Source organism: Rhinatrema bivittatum, chromosome 6 (assembly GCF_901001135.1).
Source record: "Rhinatrema bivittatum chromosome 6, aRhiBiv1.1, whole genome shotgun sequence".
NCBI lineage: Eukaryota > Metazoa > Chordata > Amphibia > Gymnophiona > Rhinatrematidae > Rhinatrema > Rhinatrema bivittatum.
In genome coordinates, this window is record NC_042620.1 from 193,054,067 (window position 1) to 193,070,962 (window position 16,896).

The 16,896-nt window shown below is 46.8% G+C and overlaps 1 protein-coding gene across 1 annotated transcript in view; it reads left to right on the plus strand.

Annotated features, from left to right (window-relative positions):
• ADAM23 (ADAM metallopeptidase domain 23) overlaps positions 1-16,896 on the plus strand; it is a 600,522-nt gene that overhangs the window by 293,809 nt on the left and 289,817 nt on the right. The window contains 1 exon segment of the mRNA XM_029606344.1: positions 4,850-4,940. Coding sequence (XP_029462204.1) covers positions 4,850-4,940 — 91 coding nt within the window.

Below are 16,896 nucleotides of genomic sequence, written 5' to 3' on the forward strand. Positions count from 1 at the left end.
GACCATGAGCTGGGGGGATACAGGGAGTGTATCTTTCCTCCATGAACATCCTTGCTGGGCAAGCCTGAGGACTTTGTGGTTAGCAGGTATTGTCTCAGCTCTCAGGCAATCCTGAAATTATATGAAGACAGCCAAGGGGATCTGGTCACAGCAAGGTCCCACACTGTCCCCGGCCTCACCAAACTGTTGGCTGCTCTCCATTTCATAGCAAGTGGTTCCTTCCAAACCACAGTAGGGGTGGTGGGGGAATGTCCCAAGCCACATTCTCACGATGTCTCGACCTGGTCATTGCAGCTGTGACTGACTGCATAAAACGATACATAAAATTCTCACAGGACAAGCAGGATGGTTGTCCTCACAAATGGGTGAAGGTAAGCCACGCGGTTAAGGAGCTCTTACCACATTCCTGACAGGAATTTCTTCAACTAATTTCTTGAAGAAAAATTTGCCCCTCAGGGGTCTCCCCTCTTCAAATTTTGCTCCGCGGTACTTCGGTAAGTTTTTGCCGTTGTTTTTGCCGACTACCATCGAGTTCAGCCCTCGAGGCCTGTTGGCAGTCGACCGTCCCGTGGCTAAATATTTGGCCTATGGCCATGGCGTCGGGGTTCCGGCGGTGCCCGGACTGTACATGTACTATGTCCATCACAGACCCACATAGAGTCTGTGATGGACTCTATGTGGGTCCCTAATGACACCAAAAGGTCGCAAAGCCAGAATGGAAAAAATGGGACTCCTTTTCCATGCTCACACTCCGACGCCATCGATTGCATCAACGTCATCGGAACCAGCACCGTCGAAGTCTCACCATCGTCGACAGCCTCCCGATGTTTCTCAGGAAGGAAGGTGTCCACGTCTACCCCTATCTGGACGATTGGTTAATCAGGGCCCCAACCCAGCAAATCGCTCGGTCCTCCCTGACCTTGACAATTCAAACTCTACTTTCTCTAGGGTTTCTTGTCAATTACGAGAAATCCTACTTAATCCCATCTCAGACCTTATCCTTCATTGGGGCAGACTTGGACACCTTACAGGCAAAAGCCTTCCTTCCTCATCAACGAATCCAAATCCTTGTGTCCCTAGCTTCCCAGTTGCAGTCTCAACGCACAGCAACAGCTCAACAATTCCTCATTCTGCTGGGACACATGGCCTCCTCAGTTTATGTGACTCCCATGGCCCGCCTGGCCATGAGAGTCATGCAATGGACTCTGAAATCACAATGGATCCAAGCTGTTCAGCCTCTGTCCTCCATTGTTCGCATCACCGATGCACTCCGTCTCTCTCTTGTCTGGTGGAAAACTCAATCCAACCTCCTACAGGGCTTGCCTTTTCACCTACCAGATCCTCAAATAATTCTCGCAACCGACGCTCCCAACGTCTGTTGGGGAGCCCATGTAAACGATTTACAAACCCAAGGATTCTGGTCTCCAAAGGAAGCCAAACACCAGATCAACTTCCTGGAACTTCGAGCAATACGACATGCTCTCAGGACTTTTCAAGATTGCCTATCGAACCACGTAATCTTGATTCAGACGGACAACCAGGTGGCCATGTGGTACATAAACAAGCAGGGGGGCACAGGTTCCTTTCTCTTGTGTCAGGAAGCTGCGCAGATTTGGGCAGAAGCCCTCTCCCGCTCCATGTACCTCAGAGCCACCTACTTGCCGGGAGTGAACAATGTCTTGGCAGACCGGCTGAGCCGTGTCTTCCAACCACACGAGTGGTCACTCAATCCCTTGGTAGCAACCTCTCTTTTCCAGCAATGGGGTTAGCCCCACATAGACCTCTTTGCGTCCCCTCAGAACCACAAAGTGGACAATTACTGCTCTCTCATTCGGAGCCAGCACTCTCGGCCCAGGGATGCATTCTGCCTCACGTGGACAACCGGTCTGCTTTATGCATTCCCTCCACTTCCTCTTCTGTCGAAGACTCTCGTGAAGCTACGTCAGGACAGGGGAACCATGATCCTGATAGCGCCGCACTGGCCACGCCAAGTGTGGTTTCCCATACTCCAGGATCTCTCCATCCGCAGGCACATTCCTCTGGGACAGGACCCGCATCTGGTCACTCAAAACAACGGATGCCTCCTCCATCCCAACCTCCAAGCCTTGTCCCTGACGGCATGGATGTTGAAAGGTTAGTCCTTCAACCATTTAACCTTTCGGATTCAGTTTCTCGTGTCCTGATCGCTTCACGAAAGCCTTCCACAAGAAAATCTTATTCCTACAAATGGAAAAGGTATACATCATGGTGCACTTCTCAGTCCCTTGATCCCCTTTCCTGTCCAATTTCCAAATTCTTGTACTATCTTTGGCATTTATCAGAATCAGGTCTAAAGACCTCTTCCATTAGAATGCATGATTAATAATCGAGCTACTCTGATAATTTTTTGTGTGGCAGAGCAAGATAAAGAGAAATTGTTTAAGAAGTTCTTTACAGTTAGAGATGTATTATTTTGTGGACATAAAGTCCAAATTTTTCCAGATGTGGCTAGAGCCACTCAGGTAAAAAGGAGGATTTTTTTTGTCCTTAAAAAATCAGGTATTAGCATTAGGTGCTACATTCTTTTTGAAATTCCCATGTCTATGCTTGGTTTACTATAAAGGAAAGAAATTCGGTTTTGTTGATCCAATGCATTTGGAAACTTTTCTAGCAGATAAAAATCAGGCATTTAGATCTGAGACAGACGCCCAGTAAAAAATGTTTCACTCCCAAATCCTTTCAATATATTGCCTATAAATTTTGATGGATATTTTATATTCGTTCATTACTTTGTTCTCCCCCGATTATAGGGAATATATGACATGTACTGACCAATATTGTGAATTTTTGTTATATTTGGATTATAGGTTTATATTACATTGTATTTTATATTTTCTTGTTTTCATGTTGTCTATCATTGATGAAAATTAATAAAAATTTAAATAAAAAAAATATTAAACCCTGCTATTAATTAAGTTGACTTAGAAAATAGCCACTGCTATACTAGCATCAGTAGCATGGGATATATTTCATTTTTGGGTACTTGCCAGGTACTTATAGCCTGGATTGGCCACTGTTGAAACAGGATGCTGGGCTTGGTGGACCTTTGGTCTGACCCAGTATGGCTTGTTCTTACATTCTTATTTTGGGTGTATACTGTAAGCTTGACTATGCAGACTGCTCGGTGAGTGGTTGTGACAAATTTGACTTACTTTTCTAGACAAAGATTAGTGGTGGCTAGAGAGAACTTGATAAAAATCCACCTTATCAATTAATTAATCTTGACAAAGTGACTAACAAGCCTCAATCTCTTTTTCTTTGGTTGACTTGATGACTTGATGATATTCTGACTAAAATGAGACCAACCACTTGTTGTTTGGTCCCTTGCCCATCTTGGCTTATAAAGGCTGCCAGCTGAGGGTTAATAGAGCAACTTAATTATTAGTGCTTCAATGACTGAATATTTATTCCTCTGTGTTTTAAAAGAAGCTATGATACAATTTACTCTCAAGAAATCAGACTTGGACCATTCTGTCTTACATATGTAATATTAGAGTCAATATAAAAAATAAAACTGTGCTTCTAAATTTAGACCCCTAAGTAGGTCATTTTCCAACTCGCGTTATGGCGTTTTCGCATGCGTTAAAGCTGAAAATAACTACACCTTTTACATTAGCGTTAAGCTGTGCGATGTCATGCAATATGCCCATAACGCAATTTGCAATTTTTTCGCAAATTCCATTTTGGGCATTTTTAGGCTGGGGAAGGGCCTAAGATGTGGGAGGGGAGTGGGGGAAGGGCCTGAGATGTGGGGGGAGAAGAGGGGGAGGGAGAGAGAGAGAGAACCTTTGGGGGTGGCATCATAGTAAGCAGCTATATATGCTACTATATGAGGCCCACCTAGTAACTCGAGGTGAGGTTTAGGTAGTAGTGTAGGGGTTAGAGGTCACTTTTACACACATAGTGAGATGTACGAACAGAACAGTGCACTCTTGTGAAGATTTATTATTATTAGTTATTATTATTGTGAAGATTTATTGTGAAGATGTATTACCCTCCAAACACAAAACTGTCAATTTAACCCCCATGTTATCCCTCCCTTCCTTCTTTCCCCCCCTCCTGTGAACCCCTCCCGTTGTTTCATCGATTAGCAAATGTTAAACTACCATTAATATGTTTGAATCTTGTAAACTGTTGTGATGGCTATACCGAATGACGGTATATAAAGCTCAACAAATAAATAAAAATAAAATTTGATGTCCGTCGGAGTGAGGAAACTCACACAATGATGAGATTTGTACAATGTTCTCTCATCCTTTCTTGATGTTACCCCAGTTACATCTCACTCTGCATGTAAAAGTGACTCCTAACCCCCCTACACTACTACCTAAACCTCAACTCGAGTTACTAGATGGGCCTCCTATAGTAGCATAAATGGCTAACTACTTTAAGGGCTTTGTAGATAGTCTCTCTCCCTCTCTCTCGCTCTCTTTAAATTTAGGAGCTCGGATCTATTACATTTTCAAAAGGGCCACTTAAGAGCCTAAACACTTTGAAAATTGGCCATATTTCTTTTTTAGGCAAAGTAAGTAATTGTGAGGCTGCTATTCAACTTCACGACTGCTTAGATGAGTACAAGTGTCTAGATCAGTTCCAGTCAGACTTAAGGCTGGGCTTCTTCATGGGGATAGGGTTTCACGTTGCTTGAGAACATCTAGTTGAGATGATTGTGGCCCATGATACTGTTCTTTCATTCTTTGTAAGATACTAAATATGTAGTGTGTGAACAAAGTGCTTTAATGTGAATTATAACCAGCTTTGTGTCTGTTTCATGTGCTGTCACTGGTGATTTCCTCAACTTTGGAAACAGTATGGTCTTCCATGGGCAATGGCACAAGGGCTATTGCAGAGTCTTGCTCAGAACCTTGGCATTCAGTGGGAGCCAGCATCTAAAAAGCCAAGTATGTACAGTAATTTTGATTTGCTGCTCACTTGTCTAAATGTATATTCATACTTATTTTCTTTCTTACATTTAACAACGTATGCTTATGTTTTTAAAAGGATCCTACTAGGGCTAGTGAAATGAAAATGTGAACATTTGAAATAGATATGTTTTATCTTAGTGTTTTGATGTTGCAGTTTAATTTTACCTTGCACTGTTAACCTGTTGTCCACACACTTAGTTGTAGGTATTTACATTTTTTTTTCTTTGATACAGAAGTTTCCTTTTGCTCCTATGGGCTTCCAGTTTAGTTGGAACTTGCTTCCAGTATCCATGAACTTTTAATTCTGAGCTATTGATGGGTGAGGGAGGGTGGTATATGCTTCCAAAACCAGAATCCTGCCCCCTCCCTACATACCCCGGAATGTCCACCAAAATGAATAACCAGAACAATATCATTGAGCAGATGACAATAAATCCAGGACAGTAGAAAAAGAAGAAGAAAAAAAATCATTTAGAGCTGTTGACTACCAAACTCCTTGCTATGACGGAAGCTATTCCTCCCTCCAGAACCTATGATTGGGATTCTCTTTCCTTCTCACACAGACCAGGAGCTTTGAATGGTACCTCCACAGCATCCCCAGTCCATGACCAACCCAAATAATAGAAACTGAGTTCTTCTAAACATTTTTAATGAAAAATTGTAAGGCTATTGTTCGACACAACATAGATTAGCACAGAAGGATAGACTGTTCCTTTTGCTTCAGTTTTCATGTTTTTGTTCTGGCACTATGGTTGTAAACAAATGCCAACTAATTTTTATGATTCATTGTATTATCCCAGGACAAGCAGGATGCTAGTCCTCACATATGGGTGACATCGGTAATGGAGCCCTATGTACGGAAAAACTTCTTTAAAAGTTTCCCTGAAACTTTTGAATGGCACCGGAGTGCCTACTGAGCATGCCCAGCATGCCATGATATTCCCTGCCACAGGGGTCTCCCTTCAGTCTTCTTTTTTCCGCGAAGCCGTTAGCATCGCGGGCTAATTGGAGTCTTGAGGTGATTTTCACCTACTAAAAGAATTCGGAAACATTTGACTTAACCGCAGGGGTTTCCCATATTATTACCGGCGGTAACTTTTTCTACTGTCGATTCCCGGCCGGGAACGATAATTTTGGGGTTTTCGCCGTCGACGGCTGTCCGGCGCCATGGCCTCCGGCTTCAAAAAATGCCCAATTGCGTGAGGACCATGTCGATTACCGACCCTCATTTGAATGTGTTCTTTGCTTAGGCAAAGATCACAACATTCAAACTTGTAAGTCTTGTGCTGAAATGACTAGTAAAGGTAGTCGACTTAGGGCCGAGAAAATGGAGCAGTTATTTTCTATACAACTGCTTCCACGGGCGTCGACTTCAGTACAATCTTCTCCATCTGCTTCAGTCCGTCAGCTAATGTTGAAGCAGAAACGTCCGGAGGCAGGAGACGCCTCAACGCCATCCCCGTCGATATCATCGAAAGCATAGACTTCCGGCAGCGAGAAGCAAAAAGAAAAGCACCGCCATCGGCATTGACGGCGGCAGGCAACGGTGACCGAGGATCCTTCCACTGGTACCGGCCTCTCCAGCAAAGAAACCCGGACGGGACAGAGGCTCCGAGGCCTAGTGAAGGGCGATCCCCACCGATATCGGTGCCGGGCTCCGAACCTCCTCAGGGCCCTGAGGAGGTATCGGCATCGCCAACACCGCCTCCCTCCTCAGCTGCTCTGTTATCACCAGCTGTGAGAGTGGAACTTGACTCCTTCATTCGTCAAGCGGTGCAACAGGCTCTGCGCGAGGTGATTCCGCTACAGCCATTGACTTCGCCATCGATGCCGATTCCACCACCATCGATGCCCATTCCGTCACCATCGATGCCGACGACACCGACGAGGGCACGGGGAACCGGTACCGATGCCTACCCCGGTACATTCACCGATGCCGCATATGCCTCCACCGATCCCTTCCTCGGTACCACTGATGCCTATACCGGTGCCCACACCAGTACTACCGATGCCAGCACCGATACCTAAGGAGGATGTCTCCATTCTACATCCAGTTTCAATAAACTGGACACACTCCTGGGTATCCTTACCAAACAATTACCACAGGATCCAGTTCCAGGCCCATCTGGAGTACCAAGGCCCCCTAGGCCTCGTTCACCTGTACCACCAGCACATCCTAAGGAGCCAGTCACTTACCATGTACCACATGATGAGCCTGTGGACTCTAGTTCTGACTATTCTTCGGAGGAAGAAATATTCTCAGAGCCTTCTCGACCTGATGACCACAGGAAGTCTCCACCTGAGGACCTCTCCTTTACAAATTTTGTTAAAGAGATGGCTGACACCATCCCTTTTCCTATTCAAACGGAGGTGGATGCACGGCAAAAGACTTTGGAAGTCCTACAGTTTGTGGACCCTCCCAAGGAGATGTTAGCAATCCCGGTTCACGAAGTCTTCCAGGAACTGCAATACAGGATCTGGGAGCATCCAAGTTCTGTATCAGCGGTAAACAAGAGGGCTGAAGCCACTTACCTTGTACAGCCTATTCCAGGATTCCAAAGAACACAACTATCTCACCAATCAGTGGTGGTTGAATCTGCCCAAAAGAAGGCAAAGAGACAAAAGTCCCACGCTTCTATACCACCTGGGAAAGAGAGTAGGTTCCTGGACAACCTAGGAGGGAAAATCTTTCAAGGTTCCATGCTTGTCTCAAAAATATCATCTTACCAACTGTACATGAACCAGTACCAAAGAAACCTTTGGAAACAGGTTCAGGAACTCTCTCTCTCTCTTCCGGAGCAATATCAAGAATCCTTCCAGGACATTATACACAAAGGCCTCGACTCTGGCAAACATGAGGTTTGAGCAACTTATGATTGTTTTGAGACAGCAGCAAGATTATCAGCATCTGGTATAGCTGCAAGAAGATGGGCATGGCTTAAGGCCTCTGATCTTCGCCCAGAAGTTCAAGAGCATTTGTCGGATTTACCTTGCTTGGGGGATAACCTCTTTGGAGAGAAGATAAAAGAAGCTGTGGCAACCCTGAAGGACCACACCGAAACATTAAAACAGTTATCTTCCCAACCACAGGAAACTCAGCCTTCTTCCAGAAAGTTTCCAAGACGTGACACTCGACGGCCTTATTATCGCCCACGTCGATACTACCCCCCAGCAGGTAGGCCAAGAACTAGCCGCCCAACGCAACGCCAGCAGCCTAGACAAAGGCCTGCAAGGGCTCAACCACCTCCACAAACGGCTACTACATCTGGTTTCTGAAAAGCCCCAGAGAGCAGCAGCCAGATCAACCCGTTCCCAGAAACACCAGTAGGAGGTCGCATACAGTACTTTCACAACAATTGGACCTCCATCACCACCGACCAGTGGGTGTTATCTATCACAACTCACGGTTACAGGCTGGATTTCTTAACTATCCCAATAGAAAATCCACCACTTCACTCTTGCACAATAAATCAACACTCCATAATTCTTCAAACAGAATTATCTACCCTTCTGAGAGCCAGAGCCATAGAACCAGTTCCTGGCCCTCAAAAGGGCAGAGGATTCTACTCCAGATATTTCCTCATTCCAAAGAAAACAGGAGGCCTTCGACCTATCCTAGACCTCAGAAATCTCAACAAATTTCTCAAAAAAGAAAAATTCAGAATGGTATCCCTAGGCACCATTCTACCTCTTCTTCAAAGGGGAGATTGGCTCTGCTCTCTGGATCTTCAAGATGCATATGCTCACATCCCCATCTTTCCTCCTCATCGTCAATACCTACGATTTTGGGTACTGGATCAGCACTACCAGTACAGAGTGCTACCATTCGGCCTTGCATCAGCACCACGAGTATTCAACAAAGTGCATGGCTGCAGCAGTAGCACACCTCCACAAGCAAAGAGTGCACGTGTTCCCTTATCTGGACGATTGGCTCATCAAAAGTCAATCAAAAGAAGGAGCTCTCACATCTCTCAAGCTCACCATCCAAGTACTTCACTCCTTGGGATTTCTCATCAACTACCAGAAATCCCATCTGTCACCAACTCATCTGATACAGTTCATAGGTGCAGAACTGAACACTACATTAGCAACAGCTTTTCTTCCAAGAGACCGTGCTCAAACACTTGTCCTGTTGACTCAAAATCTTCGCAACCAATTCCAGGTAACAGCTCACCAGTGCCTCATTCTCCTAGGGCACATGGCTTCCACAGTTCATGTCACTCCCATGGCCAGATTGACCATGCGACTACTGCAATGGACTCTCAAAGCTCAGTGGATACAAGCCACTCAACCAATGTCCACTCGTATTCATATCACACCAGAACTCAGATCTGCGCTCCTCTTGGTGGACATCAATGAACAACCTGCTCAAAGGCCTACCTTTCCAGCAGCCAGTTCCACAAGTGACTTTGACTACAGATGCATCCACCTTAGGGTGGGGAGCACACATTGGTCATCTAAAGACACAGGGCAAGTGGACAAAGCTCGAAGCCTCTTTTCAATAAACTTCCTGGAGCTTCGAGCTATACGCTATGCGCTACATGCATTCAAGGACTGCCTATCACACAAGGACTGTTCTGATCCAAACAGACAACACAGTAGCCATGTGGTACATCAACAAACAAGGGGGGACAGGTTCTTACCTCCTTTGTCAAGAAGCAGCACAGATTTGGGACTGGGGCCCTGACACACTCAATTCTTCTACGGGCCACCTACCTAGCAGGCATCCACAATGTAGTAGCAGATCGCCTCAGTCGTCAGTTCCAACCACACGAATGGTCCTTGGATCCAACAATAGCATCCAAGATCTTCCAACGCTGGGGGTCAAACCGACGATAGATCTCTTGCATCCCAGCTCAACTACAAAGTGAACAATTACTGCGCTCTCCTCTGGCAGCAGAACAACCTACCAAAGGACGCATTTGCTCGCCAGTGGAATTCAGGCCTGTTATACGCATATCCACCGATACCACTCATAACCAAAACACTAGTGAAGCTACAAACAGGACAAAGGGACCATGATACTCATAGCCCCATATTGGCCTCGACAAGTATGGTTTCCCACACTACTAGATCTCTCAGTCAGGGATCCAATTCGCCTGGGAGTAGCTCCTAATCTCATAACTCAGGAACAGCGTCAGTTGCGCCATCCCAACCTTCAATCCCTGTCCCTGACAGCATGGATGTTGAAAGCTTGATCTTACAGCCTCTCAACCTTCCATCCGCTATATCTCAAGTACTTATAGCTGCACGTAAACCTTCCACTAGAAAAAATTATTCCTACAAATGGAAACGGTTTACTTTGTGGTGCACACAGAAAGCACTAGATCCTTTCACTTGCCCCACTACCTCACTACTAGATTACCTTTACCATCTCTCAGACTCTGGTCTCAAGACGTCATCTGTAAGGGTACACTTAAGTGCAATCTCAGCTTACCATAACAAGCTGGGAGATGCATCTATCTCCACACAGCCTCTCGTTAGTAAATTCATGAGAGGCCTAACTCACATTAAACCTCCAGTTCATTCCCCAAGCATACAATGGGACCTGAACATAGTATTAACTAGACTTATGCGTTCTCCATTTGAACCCATAAACACCTGTGACCTTAAGTACCTTACTTGGAAAACGGTATTTCTTATAGCCATTACATCAGCTAGAAGGGTCAGTGAACTACAAGCGCTAGTCACATACGAACCCTTTACAAAGTTCCTACATGACAGAGTAGTACTCCGTACTCATCCAAAATTCCTTCCTAAGATTGTTACGGAATTTCACTTGAACCAATCCATAGTTTTACCTACATTCTTTCCTAGGCCTCATTCCCATCAGGGTTGAAAGAGCCTTACACACTTTGGACTGTAAACGTGCGTTATCCTTCTATTTAAAACCGCACAACAGCCCAAAGGAAATCCAGTCAACTGTTTGTTTCCTATGATCCCAACAAACCAGGTAAAGCAGTGGGTAAGCATACTCTGTCAAACTGGCTAGCAGATTGCATACAATTTTGTTATGAAAAGCAGGCCTTACTCTTCAAGGGCGAGTAAAAGCACACTCAGTAAGAGCAATGTCAACTTCAGTAGCACACCTTCGCTCTGTGCCTATTCTGGACATTTGCAAAGCAGCAACATGGAGTTCTCTTCACACCTTTGCAGCTCACTACTGTTTAGACAAAGAAGGAAGACAAGATTCAGCCTATGGACAATCCGTCTTAAAGAACTTGTTTCCAGTTTAATCCCAACTCCTTCTACATCCAACCTGCTGTGATCTTCGGCTGATTCATTTCATCATCAATACCTTACTGTTGCTTCAGCACAAAATGACTCAGCTTCTAGCTTGCTAATCACCCATATGTGAGGACTAGCATCCTGGGATAAAGCAAAATTGCTTACCTTGTAATAGGTGTTATCCCAGGACAGCAGGATGCAGTCCTCACGAAACCCACCCGCCACCCCGCGGAGTTGGGTCCGATACGTTTTATTATTTTATTTTTGGCTAACGCTTATTGCTACAAAACAAGACTGAAGGGAGACCCCTGTGGCAGGGAATATCATGGCATGCTGGGCATGCTCAGTGCCATTCAAAAGTTTCAGGGAAACTTTTAAAGAAGTTTTTCCGTACATAGGGCTCCATTACCGATGTCACCCATATGTGAGGACTACATCCTGCTGTCCTGGGATAACACCTATTACAAGGTAAGCAATTTTGCTTTTCTTTTGTATCTGAAAGCATGAACATATGTAAACTTTATTTTCCATCTGTTGGAATCTGAATACTTAACATTTTGTAACATTCTCAATTTATCATCTGTGACACATTTATCTGCAGCTAAGCAGCAAAGAATGAAGTGGTAACATTTATAGAGGATTATGACATGCTATCACTGCCATGTAACAGACAGGGTCTTGTCTGCTGTCTATAGCATGGGGAGGGAAATACATGCGCTCCCTTTGCAGTCCCAAGCCCCCCCAAGAACACGCAACCAAAGTTTGGCTTTAAATTAGGCCGCAGTTTATTAACTAACCCGAACCCTTACAGTCAACTTTAACTATAACAAACATGCCCTCCCCAATACCCCCTTTTCCCCCCCTTCCCTTTTGGCCTCCATCACCCTTGCCCCCAGTGGTAGAGAGCTGCCCCTTCCCGCTTGCTCCGCCTTGAACCTCCTAGAGCAAGCTCTACCGTGAACCTTAGCCTCGTGGTTCCCCGGCCATCCCATGTAGAAGCCTCCCCAACTACAACTACACGAGGCACCTCCCCCCCCCCCCAACCCCAATTCCCCCCCCCCCCCCCCCCCAGCATTCCAACATAACATGGGCTCGATTTTCTGCCACTGACAAGCCAACTTATGTGAACTTCTTCTCCCACTGCGGTCTCTTACCATTTGCTAATTTCCCTCTCCTCCCTCCTGCAGGGAGTTATTAAACAAGTCCATCCCAACTTCTGACAGATGGACCCTGTCACCGATGAACAATCCTGCTTCTACTGTCCAAGACCATGAATGTCTGACCCAAAATCCCCCTTCCCACCCCATCCACTTGCCATCTGCCAATTTAATTTCTTAACCCTCGAGTTCCAAATCACCTCATCCTTATTCCTTAACTGGACTATAATGTCTGACCACCTTACCCGCACCCACAGCCATCGGATCGTAACTTGAGCTAGATCTTTTCTCACAGAACAAGCAGGATGGTAGTCCTCACATATGGGTGACATCATCAGGATGGAGCCCAATCATGGAACACTTTTGTCAAAGTTTCTAGAACTTTGACTGGCACCTACTGGGCATGCCCAGCATAGCCACCAACCCTGCATCCAGCAGGGGTCCCCCTTCAGTCTTCTTTTTTCCACGCAGCAGTAGCCACGCGGGGTTAAGGAGCTCTTCAGATATTCCTGACACAGGAATTTCTCCTCACAGAACTTCATCAAAAACTTTCAAACAATTTTTACCCTACAGGGTTCCTCTTATTGATATCTTTGCTCTGCAGTTGAACGGTAAGTTTTTTACCTGCTTGCAGTTTATTCCCGTTGAGTTTTTCCCTTGTGGCCTACTGGCCATCGACCGCATCGCGGCTTAATTTTGTCGAGGCCATGGCGTCTGGTTTCCGTCTGTGCCCTGACTGCACTCGAACGATGTCCTTCACTGACCCTCACACGGTCTGTGTGATGTGTTTGGGGTCCGACCATGATGTCCTTACTTTGCACCAAATGTGCCCAAATGACACCAAAGAGTCGCAAGGCTCGGCTGGAGAAGATAGGACTTCTCTTTCAGCCAAAACCCCCAACTCCATCGATTAGCTTTGACGTCGTCTGAACCAGTGCCGTCTACTTTGCACCAGCACCGGAAAACCGCTGCTGCACCGACCGCCTCGACGACTCTGCGGGTGTCGACCCCCTCTGATCCTCCTCAGGAAAAAGACCGAGGAGAACATCGAGAAAAACATCGACACCACCATCGGAAAGCTCAGGCCACCAATACAGGCAAGCCCTCAGTATCGACGTCACCTGAGCCACCGACAAAGAAGTCCCGTACAGAAAAGGCCCCATCCTCTTCTGTCTATGGGTCACCAAGGCTTTCCCCACCTGGACAGGTGCAGGGAATCTGCCAATTCCACTTTCACCGGTGGACCCTCCGGCTACACAGTGCTGCCTCCTACTCCGGAACCGGGTATCCATGCCCCAGTTTTCCGTGAGGAATTGGATCGGATGATCCAGGAGGCCATCGGTAAAGCACTCCAGGGGTTCAAACTTCCATCGATGCCGCTGCTGGTTCGTGCTACCGGCCACCGATCCGATTACCCATGGCGCTTGCACCGCTATTGGCAAGAATGGATAAGTTAATCGGTGCCCTTCCACCGGTGGATCCAAGAGAACCGATGGGCCTGATTCCTTCCTCACCGATACCCTTGTCGTCAGAAGAAGAAACACCAATCTCCATTCCGCCCTCTGGAGTGCTACCACCAACACAACCATCGATGTTACCGATTCCATCGGTGCCTTCCTCGATGCCTTCGATTCTACCTTCGAGGCCATCGATGCCTAGGCCCGGACCTTCCAGAATAACACCGTTACTCCATTCTGATGAACATGTGGGAGCTGGTGATGAGCCATACAATCCTGGACCGATGATTCGACCCAGGATACAGATGATCTGCCTTCACAGCCCTCTCCTCCTGATGAAAGGAAGCGTTCTCTTCCAGAAGACTTGTCCTTTATCAACTTTGTAAAAGAAATGTCTGAAACAGTTCCATTCCAGCTTCAGACTGAAGAGGACTCTCGGCATCAGATGCTGGAACTTCTCCAATTTCTCGATGCTCCTAAGGAAATCATGTCTATCCCTATTCATGACATCCTCTTGGACCTTTTAAAGAGAAATTGGGAGCACCCTGGCTCTGTGGCACCTGTCAACCATAAGGCAGATGCCACCTATCTAGTTCAGTCAGCTCTTGGCTTCCAGAGAGCTCAGCTAGACCATCACTCAGTGGTTGTAGAGTCAGCCCAGAAGAGGGCACAACGCTCCAAACCCCATCCTTTCATTCCCCCAGGAAAAGAACAGTAATTTCTGGATGCATTTGGAAGATGAGTATTCCATGGGTCAGTGCTCATCTTTCACATTGCTTCCTATCAACTGTACATGACCCCAGTACAACAGGGCCCTGTTTACGAAGGTTCAGGAATTTGCTGAAGCCTTACCTCTGCAATTCCAGGACCAACTTCATTGCCCTTGCACAAAAAGGTCTAGATGCTGGCAAACATGAAATGCGGTCGGCATACGACATCTTCGACACCGCCTCCAGAGTATCGGTGGCAGGTATTAGTGCGAGACGATGGGCCTGGCTAAAGTCTTCAGACCTCAGACCAGAGGTACAGGACAGGTTAGCTGACTTGCCCTGTGCGGGGGATAATCTTTTTGGAGAAAAGATTCAGGAAGCGGTGGCGCAGCTCAAGGACCACCAAGGACACTCTGCGCCAGCTCTCCTTACTGCCTTCTGGTCTCTCTTCCTCTTCCAAAAGATCTTTTAGGAGAGGCTCCAAGAGGCAGATCTACCGTCAAAAGAGATACTATCCCCTGGCGTCTAGGGGTCAGCCTTCTAAGACTTACCAAAAAGGCCAATCCAGGCAACCTCAAGTACAGAAGTCACAGCCAGCCCCCTAGGCCAGGTCCAGCGTCTGGCTTTTGACTCCTTCTTAGAGAGCAGTATCCAGCCTCCACGTCCGGCTATTCCCGTCAGAGGCTGGTTGTGCCACTTCTCCACACAGTCACCCCAGATCAGTGGGTACTCACTGTAGTAACTCAGGGTTACCACCTCAACTTTATCTCTGTTCCACCGGATTCCCCCACCTCGGCTGACGTGGGGAATATCCGACCACTTATCACTCCTGGAGCAGGAGGTCTCCCTCCTCCTCCTCCAGTTCCGAGCAATAGAGCCAGTGCCCCTCTCCCAACAGGGGCAAGGGTTCTATTCTCGGTATTTCCTGATACCAAAAAACTCAGGTGGTGTTCGGCCAATACTGGATCTTCGCACCTTAAACAAATACTTACAAAGAGAAAAGTTCAAGATGGTAACCTTGGGTTCTCTTCTTCCCCTTCTCTAAAGAGAAGACTGGCTCTGCTCTCTAGACCTCCAGGACGCCTACATACACATTTCAATTACTCTGTCACATCGCAGATTCCTGCGGTTCCTAGTAGGCCGAAAACACTTCCAATATTGAGTTTTACCATTTGGCCTAGATTCTGCCCCCCAGAGTCTTCACCAAGTGTCTCGTAGTGGTAGCTGCCTTTCTCAGGAGTCGGTGTCCATGTCTACCCCTATCTCGATGATTGGTTGATCAGGGCTCCCACTCAGCAAATTGCACTGACATCCCTACGTCTCAGGTGGCATACCCTGATCTCCCTAGGGTTTCTCATAAACTGTCCAGAATCCAGGCTAGTTCCTTCTCAAACCCTATCATTCATAGGGGCCGACTTGGACACTCTATAAGCGAAAGCCTTCCTACCTCAGGATCGAGCTCTCACTCTCGCTTCTCTGGCCCATCGACTGCAGTCTTGACAACACTCAACTGCACGTCACTTTCTGATCTTACTGGGTCATATGGCCTCCTCTGTGCATGTCACTCCCATGGCCTACCTGGCCATTAGAGTAATGCAGTGGACTCTAAAATCGCGTGTATTCAGTCTTCTCAGCCAATGTCCACCATTGTCCACATCACTAACCAGCTCCGCTTATCGCTGGCTTGGTGGATAAACCAATCCAATCTTCTTCAAGGCCTTCCATTTCAGGCTCCAGAACCTCAAATAACCTTGACAACAGATGCTTCCAACCTTGGCTGGGGTGCACATGTTGCAAACCTGCAAACTCAGGGCCTTTGGTCTCCAGAGAAAGCCAAACACCAAATAAATTTCCTGGAGCTTCATGCAGTCAGATATGCTCAGTGCTTTTCAGGATCACCTTTCCAACCAGGTCATCCTGATTCAAACAGACAACCAGGTGGCCATGTAGTACATCAACAAGCAAAGGGAACTGGCTCCTACCTCCTGTGTCAGGAAGCTGCACAGATATGGGGGGAGGCCCTTTCCCACTTGATGTACCTCAAGGCCACCTACTTGCCGGGAATGGACAATGTGTTGGCAGATAAGCTGAGTCGCACTTTTCAACCGCACGAGTGGTCCCTCAACCCCACCGTAGTGGACTCAATATTCCAACGTTGGGGTTACCCTCACATAGACCTCTTTGTGTCAATTCACAACCGCAAAGTAGGGAACTTCTGCTCTCTCATTCGCAGCCAACACCTTCAGCCAAGAGACGCTTTCTCCCTTTCATGGGCCAGCAGTCTCCTTTATGCGTACCCTCCACTTCCACTCATTTCAAAGACTCTCGTGAAGTTGCGAAGGGACAAGGGACTAATGATTCTGATAACTCCTAACTGGCC